Source organism: Triturus cristatus, chromosome 9 (assembly GCF_964204655.1).
Source record: "Triturus cristatus chromosome 9, aTriCri1.1, whole genome shotgun sequence".
NCBI classification, from domain to species: Eukaryota; Metazoa; Chordata; class Amphibia; order Caudata; family Salamandridae; genus Triturus; species Triturus cristatus.
In genome coordinates, this window is record NC_140592.1 from 773,583,500 (window position 1) to 773,595,670 (window position 12,171).

The following is a 12,171-nucleotide window of genomic DNA, read 5'->3' on the forward strand; positions in this document are numbered from 1 at the left end:
GAACATGCAAATATGCTGTACCCTTTAAATTCTATGTTAACTATTGTTGAGACATTCAGTATTACGTCTTGAGCATTTAACTTTGTTGATTTTCCAGAGCTTTGTAAAGAATCTATTAGAAGATTGCAGGAAATCTGATGCTGAGCAATACCTTAAGAATCTGTATGACCTGTACACAAGGTAAATTTGGTTTCATTTTGTTCAGTAATTTATTTTTTAAGTTCCAGTATGTTTTGTGATTCTTACTTTATCTGCATAAGGGACTTTAATTGACACAATATTACACAGGAGTGTGTGTTCGTTTAGCTGCTTGCTAGTTTAACAGACTGATAATCATTTGCCTAGTTCAATATGTCCCAAGTTGGTAGCAAGTGCTACGCACCTAATGCTGCTCTTCGCCCTGTGTAAAATATGTTTTTGCGTGAGGGTGGGACAGCTAAGTAAAATTGAAACCAGAATTTTCCTCTATTTGCACCCTTGTACAGCCAGTTATAAATAACCATGGTGCAGTGCACTGACAGACACGGTGCTGAGCAGCCTCCAATTCTTACATACTCCCTCATTGACTCTTATCTGCATGGTGGGCAGATCTATCTTTATTCTATCCTGATTTCAGCATGTGATCGGTCAGTGTGCTTGAAGGTAATCCATTTGGGGAGACATGGTGAAGGTAGCACTGCACAGGAAATTCAAAAGGCTCACTCACAGATTACTTTCTGACTATAGCAGTAATGCTAGGGAAGCCAATTGTGTCTAGAGCGTATGTAACGGTTATAGTTGGGATACAGCTGCTGCAGGCAAGTGGCTGCTTGCCCATCCTACGTTTCTTGTTCGGATAGGTTTTTCTATCCTTTCACATCCAGTCCCTTACCACAGTTTTAGAGCCTATGGTTCACATGTTCTTCAGGGGACAAATTGTGACCAGAGCATCTTTTCTATCTCAGTGCCATCTGTCCTACTATAGCTCATACAATGACAATGCATTTGCTAGAAAAAAGAGAAAGGAGATTAATATGCTGTCAATGAGAGCACAATTTAGTAAGAATTGTACTCTGACAAGCACCTGTCCTTCGCAGGGCAGTGCTTCTCTCAGGTCTGTAAAAGTGGAAAGTAGACCCGCTCAGCAGGCATCTTTAATAACAGGATGAACAGGTGCTAATTGTCATTGTTCAGCAAGTCATCGTTTACACTAAAAGCTGTCCTCAAACCAGACTGCTTGCTATAGGAAAAAATAACTGTTCCCACAGCCCAGACCAAGGGCGGTACCAAGGGGGGTACCATTTTAAGACATTCACCTATATTTTTCTTCTGGTGCCATTGTACCACACAGTGATTGACAAGATGAGGCACTCAGCCCTGCATCACCTGTCACCTCTACCCCCAAGGATGCGTATGTGCTTCGAACTGCGATGTTGAGCAAAATCCTACACATCACTGAGCTTGACTGTCGGATTCCCGAGTAACTGCAACTAAACCTACCACTTATGAACATGCATGAACTTGTTGAGGGTGCACAAGCTCCCTTCCTCTTCATTCTCTTTTAAGTTTCAGCGTCTATGTATATTGTGACTCCAGAAGTGGGTGAACCTAAAAACTTTCCAGGATCAAACAGTAGCACCCTGTCTCCCTTATTTTGCAGAATCTGGCCCTTTATTCTCTTCTATAGCAGTGCATTTAGCTGCAATAGCTGTTTATAGAAATAGTCCTGCTTGTGCATCCTTATTCACAGTTCTAGTGATTAAGGATTTCCTGGAAGTTCAGAGGGAGTTGTTGCCACCTATTAGGTCTGGGAACTCAACATCTTCCTTTCAAACCTGTCATTGAAAGTAGTTTTCCTAGTAGCTATAACATCAGCCAGACGGGTGAGTGTGTTATAGGGAGGAATCTTGTGTGGTTTTACACCTCGATAGTTTTTTTAACGGGTCACCGATATTTTCTCCCCATTGTTATTTAGGATTGTCAAATAAATCAAACTATTTCCTTTCCAAGTTTCTTTCTCAACCTTTTCTTCTCTTGAAGAAAGATCTATCCATACCATAAATTTGAAAAGAGTACTCGATTTGTATCTAGGTGGAAGATCTCAGGAAGCCTTAACAGTTATTATTACTATGGAGCTGTCCTCTGAAATGGCATCCCCAAATGAGACCTAGCTAGCTGGAGAGTTTACTTCATTATAAAACTCTACCACAAGGTTAATAGATCTATAGAGGGTCAATCGAAGTCCTTGACGGGTTGTTGATGAGGTGGAGGGAGGTATGGTTTGGAAGAGCTGCCATAGTTAGATTTAGTGGAAATGTTATTCTATAAATTTGCTAAACAGCTATCTGGAGATCAGTTCGTACCTTTGCCAAGACCTATTATATTGCATCTAACTCCTGAATGGGTACTGTGGTGGGCCATGCCTCTTTGCGTACATTGTTTGCCCACGTTAATCCTTATTCCTCTGCCTATGCCTTTCTGTCCCTTCTCATGTGTAGGGTGTTATTTAGCTTGCTTTATAATTTGGTTATTTTGGGTTCAGATAGAATCCTGTCACAGAGAAGGAAACATTATTTACCTGTAATTCCAATCCACTGTCTTGGGTATTTTATTAGTTTTGTCTGAATCCATAAACTATACTGCCTCCTTGATTTGCCAAAAGCATAATTAGAAAATTCAAGGGTTTATTATTCTTTACAATATTGCCTTAAAAAATCTGTGATGTTTGCAGCCAAATAAATGTATTTTAGGTTTAATTTGGCTGAATCAATTAATTTTAATATAAACGAAAGATTAGAGAAAAAAGGCACAAGAAAATATTTAATGATAATGACATATTTTCTTTTATTTAATGTTTGTTTCATAAAATGTTTTAAAAGTGTATTTGGGTCTTGCTCATTGGTGCTATTAGTCTACTACTTATTGATTGAGAGAGACAAAGGAGGACTGAAAACTAGAATTATAGGTAAGTAATTTTCCTAGTAGCTCTCTGAGAGACTGACTGTAGTCCTTCCACGTGTAATCAAAGCCCTCAATAGGTGGATGAGGGCCCTGACAAATTTCTTAGAAGGGAAAGCGCGCGTGTGTGTGTGTGTGTGTGTGTGTGTGTCTGTCTGTCTGTCTGTCTGTCTGTCTGTCTGTCTGTCTGTCTGTCTGTCTGTCTTGCTCCCCCCTCTTCCTGGTGGTGACTGGAACATGTTAATTAGGCTCTTTTTTAAATAGCCTCCGTATACAGGTGGAAGTAGAAAGGTTCCTATCAATACAACTGGGTGAGTTGTTTTTTTTCTATTTAGCTCATGAACTCCTCGGTTTGATATTTTTAACATGGGTCATCCTGTTTACTTGTGTTGACATAAAATGTTGCATAGGGAAGTGATGCAGCATAATTTAATCAGAAGGATGCCATTGTAACTGAAATGCTGATCTCCTTTTGGCATACACAGAAAATACTTTTTAATATAATTTATTTTATTTATTTTAAGGACAACCAACCTTTCAAGTAAACTGATGGAATTTAACTTGGGAACTGATAAGCAGACATTCTTGTCTAAGCTCATGAAATCCATTTTCATTTCATATTTGGAGAATTATATTGATGTTGAAACTGGGTACTTGAGAAGCCGAAGTTCTATGATCCTTCAACGCTATTACGATTCTAAAAACCACCAGAAGCGGTCTCTTGGCACAGGAGGGTATGTACTTACTATGCATTTGTTGTCTGAAGGTTTGAAGAGTATGAATAATTATGCTCTTATATTATAATATAATAAAAAATATGGTATCCAAAAGTTCTTGCAATGCAAACCAGCCTCATCCACTGTTGGCACTCCATGATCTCTGTATAGCATGTTTATTTAAGCTAAACACACTATATACAGATCTTGGTGTGCCAGCATTCTTTTTCTTGATTTTTAAGTTCCTTGGTGATATACATGTGATATATAGATATATATATATATATATATATATATATATATATATATATATCTCTCTCTTTTTTTCAAGATGAAGGATACCTGAAAGTTGTGAACAAGATTAAATCCAGGAAAGATATTGTGGTCTGTCAGTCAGATAAGGCAGGGAACATCATTTTGTGGCCATTAAGCATGTATAATAATAAGGCCAATGCACCGTTATGGTACATCGAGTATTATCAGAGAGTACCACAAACCAACGTGACCGAGGCAAAGAGTGGATTTCATAAAGATTTAGCTAGGTGGAGGGAAACAGGTTTAATTTCTCAAAGTGAATACCTGTATATGAAGGTAGATGTTCCCATCACACCCATACTTTACCTAATCCCCATGATACTCAAAAATCGAGATATTCCACCTTGGAGACCTATTATCTCGGCCATTGGTACTCTATTTGAGACAAACTCCCGCTACATTGACCACTTTTTGCAGGAATTTGTAAGTGGTCTTCCTTTGTACATTCAGGATACAGGGGATTTCCTGAGGAGGGTTTATGACATCCCATGGGAGGAATCTTTTGTTCTGATAACACTTGCTGTAACCTCGCTGTATACCAGCATCTCTCATGAGGATGGACTCGGGGCCATGAAACAGTTTTTAGACTCAAGACCAATAGGCGTACATCAACATTCGGAAATGCTAATTTAAATTGGGAAATGGTGCTTGAAAAATAACTTTTTTATGTTTGGTAAAGATACATTCCAACAGATGAACGGTACTGCTATAGGCACCTGTGTCGCCCCCAGTTATGCCAGTCTGCACATGGTTGGTGGGAGGAGCAGGTGCTCAGAGTCAAATTTGCCAGGGAGTGGTTAGAGAATGTCATTCTCTGGACAAGATTCATAGATGACTTGTTCATTCTATGGAGAGGTTCACAGGAATGAGCAAGGCAGTTTGTGTCGGCACTAAATTACAACTCTTTAAATTTACACTTCACCAGAACCATCAGCTAATCTGATGGTTACTTCTTGGACCTTGAGGTGTTTGTAAAAAAACAACAAAATACATACAAGAACCCATAGGAAACCTACAACAGGGAATTCAACCTTGCACTCTGGTAGTTTTCATCCACAGAAACTTAAGCAAAAGATTCTGAACGCAGAACATCTGATGGAAGAGATACTGCAGTGAGTTAACCTCTTTGAGGGAAGTACAAACTATACTCACAGAGAGATTTGCAGAGAGGGGATATAGTATCCAGGTTCTAAATCAAGCCAGAAACAAGGTGGAGAGAATTACTAGAGATTAGTTATTGTTCTCAAGTAAGACAGGAGGAATTGAAAAAAGAAAAGGATGAACTGCGTATGATCACAGGGTACAATGTTTAGCATGCTAAAGTGAGAAAATCCATACATAACATTGGCACTTAGTGAAGAGTGACCCTATATTAGGCAGTATTACATCACGTAGACCTCTTTTAACATTCAGGAGAGCAAAATCCATGAGACAGGATCTGGTAGTGAGTAGCCCAGAGATATGGAGGGTTGGTTGAAGGCCAGTCCGGGCTTAAGTCTGAAAAGTGCAAAGCCTGTAAACATGGTCTGAATAAGAAAGAGATCCAATCACCCTTATTAAAGAGTCCATGGAAAAGATGCCATTTTTACAGCTGCAGAAGCAAATTTGTAGAATACATCCTTCAATGCCCTTGTCCAAAACTTTATGTAGGGAGCACTATCCACACGGCACACGTGAGCATTCTCCAACACCTGAGGGCGGTGAAGAATAGTGACAAAAGCTATCCTTTCGCCATTAATGAGGTACATGGAGGAATGTAAATGAGCTATTCTATTATGTGATTGATTCAGTTCCAAAAAATAGAAGAGGTGGCAACCGAGAACTAAAATGAAGACAGTTAGAATCAAGAAATATCATAATGCTCAATACTAGAATTCTGCCTAGCCTCAATTCTGATGAAGATCTACATGGTCATATTTAAAGATAAGTTCTCTCCATATCTCTTGAATAGCCAAATGAGATAACAAACACATTTTGTGAGGAAAATAACAATAAAATGAATTTTAAATACCAGCACTTGCACTTTTTGAATTAGATGTTCAGGCTAAGTTTTTATTTTTTTATTTTCTTTATTGATCCTATTTGAGATAGCAGCACAAAAAGTGCCAATAATGTACAGATTGTAACAGCATGAATATACCATCATGTCAATGAAAAAGAAAACATCCATAGCCCAACAATAAAACAAGGTACAGAAGCAATTCTGAAAAGGAAGGGTTAAGGTCTCTCGTAAATAAGAAATATTTCACGGTACAGTATGTTTGGGTACAGTCCTATTTGTAATATTTACTAAAGGGCAAAATTTGTTCCACATTAGTTATGTTTAGGTTCCACGTGTTAGTGTACTGCATATCTCAATGCTCCAGCCCTTTTACTCCTATCTACACCCACACACTCATTTCAGGCCTTATCAAGGGGGTGGTCAAGTAAGTAGCTCTTCAGTGGTTGACAAATGTCCCAAGGGCGGGAGGTGGGTGGTAATTGTGTAGCATATAGTTCACATATAGTGTTGCAGCGGATCATGTCTCGGAGCCAGGCTTTCACCGCCGGTGTATGTGCCTTTCCCCAGTGTATAGAGACTTGACGCTTTGCAAGAAGCATAGCTATTGCAGTGAACCTCCGGATAGCCTTTGGTAATGGACGGACGTAGCCCAGCAATGCCAGCAGGGGAGCGGGCTGTTTCACCTGTCCCACCATAAGTGACACATGTTGGAAGATACCTGCCCAGTATGGTTCTATTTGTGTACAGTCCCATGCGATATGCGAAAAGTCAGCGTCAGTCGTAGTGCATCTAGCGCACACATGTAGTGTGCTTGGATCTATCTTAGCCAGTCGCTTCGGGGTGATGTAAATTATATGTAGATAATTAAAATGTAGTAATGTGTGTCAGTGGCTGTTCGAAATGTACCGTGCTTGTGCACAGCAATAGTGCCAAATGTTGTCAGTTATGGGTATGTCTAGATCTCTTTCCCAGGCTGCTCGCGCTTTAGCGCCGGCCATAGGACGAAGGGATAATGAGAGGCGGTATCAGCGTGAGACCAGGTGAGAGTCGTCTGATGATGCAGTAACAAGCGTGAGAGGGAGGAATTCTCTGGCTCCACTTGCCCACTTGGAAACTCCCCAATCAGTGATCTTTGGACTCTGTGCAATAAAAACCTTTCCATGTATGTAACATCCCCATGCTTGGTAAGCTCAGACACCGTGCATGGTCGGGAATCCTTAAATAGATCCCCAACAGTTTGGAGCCCATGTTTGCCTAATGTTCGTTTGGTCAGGACTTCAGTGGTTGGGGGCAGCCACAGGTTGTTTGCCAGTGGTAAATGTGGCGAATACAAGGAGTCCTTTAGGAGATATCGCTGTAGTTTGGCCCACGCCCAGCAAGTCCTAGGTAGAGTTTGGATCTCACCGGGCGAACGTGCCAGCCCTTGTGGTAACATGGCAGTCAGTGGGTTGGGGCATTTGATTCATCACAGAGAAGATTGCACATAGATTAAGAATCGTGGACCGGCCGGGAACTAATCCAGCCTGGTAAGGGCATAGCGTGGTATTTACCAGTAATGCCGACCGGGTCGCTAATATTTTGGCTAGTATTTTATAGTTGTGATTGAGTAGCGATAATGGGCGGTACGATGAACATTGGTGTGGCGATTTACCTGACTTTAGCAACAGTGTCACAATAGGCTCACGCATGGTAAGGGATAGAGACCCATTCTGCAGGGTTTCATCATAGACTTCGATCAGGGCTCTCTGTACATACTTGCACTTAGGAGATTTACAAGATCCTAATTGACCTGTCACAGAGCTCATACCATTTGCTTAGTCTTCTTGCTCCCTTGATTACCTTTTATTTTTGTAGTATTGTGTTGTGCATTGTGATAATAGGCACTTTATGTTGTGCACTGATCTCTGCCTCTCTTTTTCACATGTTGTTCCAGAGCACAAATTCATATTGGTAGTTCAAAGATATCTGCAAGGCTTTTCAGAGATTCTTTCTGATTACTGTTATGTACGGTGATTACACTTAGCTGACTCCCCGTGGTTTCAGCAAAACTCTGCATGTTGCACGTTTCTGTGACGTCAGTAACTAGTTAATTCTGGATCTTTGACGAGGACTAGTCCAAAGAATTCTGCTGCCTTCCTCTTTGTCCTTTCTCCTCTTCAAGGAGCTATTGAGACGTGGTAATTTTCCCATTGGAAGGGAGGAATTGAGTGTGTGAGAGTAATAAGTATATTTGATGACTTATGCAACTTTGACACTCTGCAGTCTTCTGGTTCCTTCTTAAAATTTTGCTTGCTCAATGCCAAAGATTTAGATCTAGGCCAAAACATCAACACTGCCAGAGAAAATACGAGTAGGTCAATTTGGTAATACAGACAATAGTAGACCTGGACTGCGCTTGGGCCTCTTAATTGTTCATTCACATGCCCAAGTACCATTGTCAAATTAGAAAGATATGCTATGCGTATAAAGGAATTGGGACTCTAGCAGTCAAAAACCCTACTCTAAAGTGACTAGAACTGCCTTATTCTAAATTGCAGAAGAGAACTCACTAAAAAGAGCCTTGTCATCCCAGTTTTATGTGATGGAGAGCTACACAAAGGTTATGATTAACCTTGAAAATGGTAACTTGTATGTTTTTTCACTTTAGATGGATGGCTGCATTCAACTCTTGCTAATAATGTTATACAGATTTTAGGGTATGTATTTAATTTTACAGAATATGTGGGTTCATAGTTAACTTTTGTGTCTTATGTTCTAGTATTCAAGATCTTAAGGAGAGAATTCGACAACGTACCAATCTATCTCTTGGCCCAAGTATTGATACACATGGAGAGACATTTCTTACACAAGATGTGGTGGTTAACCTATTGCAGGAAACAAAGCAGGCCTTTGAGAGATGTCACCGGGTAAGAGGCATTATTTTTCTATAAAAGTGTATCTTCTTGCTTAATTCCCTGCTCATGTTAGGTTTTCATTAACTAACCATACAGGAAGTTTGAAACCAGTTTGAACTTATTATCTAATCTCCATAAAATTCTAGACTCCTCTTCATCACATTTAAAACCTTGTATTGAGGCCATTCATCAATATGCATACTATTTGTACTTGCTATTTATTTACCGTGAACTTAGCTTTAAGAACTAGGAAGCATAATACTTGAAGGGTGGGGAAGGCCTTAATGACTGTCTTGTGGATTGACTCCAGCAAATTAGCTGGCAGCAAAACAGGGTTTATCATAGCTTCCATCCACTTGGATTTTAATTCTGCTGATCCCATCCTAACATGCTTAGCTACCTCATTAAATACCCATAGTGTTTTATCTGAATATCACCAAGCCTCAATCCTTCAACTTAATTTAGGAATTTATATGAGCTTCTGTATCTTGTTGCCCTAAAGGATATTGCCTTATTTGGCCTTACCGTACAGGTCTTTTTGTTTAATGCTGTATTTTCTTTTCTAAACTGACTTGGAAATAGCATGTGTTGGGTCTCCCTCAGAAAACAATCTACCCTCTTCACAGTGTGTGAAGTTCTGCTGCTTATTTTTTTTCATTAATGAAAAAATTCATATAAATTTTCTATGAATGGGTAAGCACAGTAAATTGTATACAAAATGCTGGTCATGCACTAGTATCTCAAAAACATTCAATGATGTGTTCCATTTCAGGGATGCAGATTTTTATAAAATATCTACTTGCCCATAGGACTAGATGCTTGGCAAATCTTCTTGGTTTTTTTATTGGGGAGGGTGTTGGATATGTCCCATTTGGTTCCATGCAATGAGGTGACAAATTATGGCAGCATTCTTATTATTCATTAGTAGCTGGACTACTGCAGTAGACCAGACCCAAAGCGTACAGCTGTATGGCCCACAAGTTATCAAGTCCTGTTATTGATGTTGAACATTCCCTTCATAAAAGATGAAACTGATAATTTACATTATTTTGAGATATTTATTATGTTGATATTGATTCTCTCCATCCATACACAAATGTTGTGCCACACTTGTAGAATCGATTGATGACAGAAATGGGAAAAAGATTAATGTAATGAGGAAATAGACAAAACTTGGGATACTCAAGACTTATATTGCTCGTTCGAATATGGAGCACACTGTCTTTACGTGGAAATTTAGCTCACACTCACTTGTTGGAGGTGTTTTTAATGTACGAGCGCTTAATTCTCCAGGCACCTTTTACATTCTCTTTTCTCTAGTCGTGAGAGTAGTGGAATATGTTGTGTTAGGAACAAAAGTGTCACAATGGACTTAGCCTTGGTTATACTTTGTGATTCTATTTTAAGCACAATACTGCTTCGAAAATTCGTGATGAGTTTATTTAATGCCTGGGTAGACTAGCATGGATCAGCTGATTTTGTAACCAGTGCTCATATTGTTTTTACAGTACATCTTCCAGTGGCTTTGGGCCACGTCTCCAGTCAGATTGCTATAATTAAGGTCACTGGTTACAGTGTTAACACTCTCCGAATGCCATTGTTAGTAGCTATATACAAAATTACCCGTGGTGGTACATGTTGGGACTTGCAGTCTCGCGTATTCACAAAGCACGTATCATGCCCCTTCTGTAGTTATTGAAGTTTCACTTGCAATGAGAATACTTTTAGACTTCAAGCAGCAGGACTAGTTCCTTCTCCCTTCTATTTAAATTCACAAGGTGACATTTTTTATTCTCATGTCCATTTGGGAGCAGTCATGTGGTTCACATTGGTTTTCTGGCACTCAGGTTTGAATGGTCAACCTCACCACACCACTTGAACGTCGATTGTCTCTAATTAAAGTATGGAAACTATGGATGGGCGCTGGTTTTTAGTATGAGGAACATTCCCCTTGCACTTCGCGTTTCTCACATGTTGTCATTTTTCTTAATCTTTTCCTACTTCCCATCAACTGTCCCAAACAGTCCTTTTTGTTTTTCATTTTTTTTTAGTTAACCCTGAAGAAGGAATACTTTCCCGAAATGAACTTTTTTAATTAACCATGTATATAAGAAAATGGCTGCAATGATGTATTGTCATCAATAGATTCTACAAATGTTGAGCAACACTTGTGTATGAATTGAGAGAATAAATATTATCAACTTATAAAAAACCTTTCAAAATATTGCCAATCAGTTTAATCTTTTATGAAGAGATTGTTATACATCAAAAATGGAATTTGAAACCTGTTAATATTGGCAGCCTGTAGGCCATACAGCTTTGTGCTTTGGGTCTGGTACACTGCTGTGGCCTGGCTATTAATAAATCATTACACAAGCTTGCACCATCGCGGTATACTAATTTATGTATGCACTGCTTACTTACTAACCCCGCTGGACTCTGAATCACTAGCAGTGGGGTGTTGGGGGCGTACGGGATCTTTTGGTTTGTGTGTTGGAGTGCTCCAATACGCCAATACGTTAGGGCTATTTTTGTAACAGGAGGCTGCTGATGGGATCCTACTTTGGGGTAGTAGTAAGGTATGCAGAGGGCCTTTGGCGAGGGTTTGAGGTGTGTAACCTAGCTCATGTAAGTTGCGTCCAGCAAGCCAATACTCAAGCCACTGCAACTGGCGCGCAAAGCAGTAGGCACAGAAATCTGGTGCACCCATGTGTCCTTTGTCCGTACCTAGTTGCAGCTTTGGTAAGGCTACCTTTCTGCAACCCTTCCCCCAAATCGGGTCCGATAGGAGTGTGTTCAAGCTATAAAAAAGGTGGTTGGGTTGATTATGGAAAGGTTGGTAAAGTAATCGAGTAGACGTGGGAGCTTGACCATTTTGGAAATAGCAACTCCGCCCGCCACTGAAATGGGTAGTGATGTCCAAAAGGTTATTTGGGTACGTAATACGGTGACCACCCTCTGGAGATTAACACCCAAAAGGTCTTGTGGAGTCCTGTACATTTGAAAGCCTAGGTATCAGAAGGTGTTTGGTGCTACCTGAAATGTAGAGGGCCCGAAACGTATAGGCTCTAGATGTACCTCCGGCTGGAATAGAAAGGCAAAGGACTTGGCCTTATTTATGGCGAGTCCTGAGATTTGTTCAGATTGCTTGAATATGCGGCGTATGTGCTCTTAAGTTGTCTTGTAAGTTGCTTATATAAAGGAATATATCGTCCGCATATAGTGACAGTGTATGCGTGGTGTTACCAATGCAGATCCCTTTCCCCCTGCCTGCTGCCGGAGTTTTATTGCTAGTGGCTCCAGCGCT

General features: G+C 40.0%; 1 protein-coding gene across 1 annotated transcript in view; it reads left to right on the plus strand.

Annotated features, from left to right (window-relative positions):
- Positions 1-12,171, plus strand: part of EXOC5 (exocyst complex component 5) — a 200,142-nt gene that overhangs the window by 96,759 nt on the left and 91,212 nt on the right. Inside the window, exons 10-12 of the mRNA XM_085626144.1 lie at positions 98-180; positions 3,462-3,671; positions 8,729-8,876. Of these exons, the coding sequence (XP_085482270.1) occupies positions 98-180; positions 3,462-3,671; positions 8,729-8,876 (441 nt within the window). The remainder of the gene's footprint in view (positions 1-97; positions 181-3,461; positions 3,672-8,728; positions 8,877-12,171) is intronic.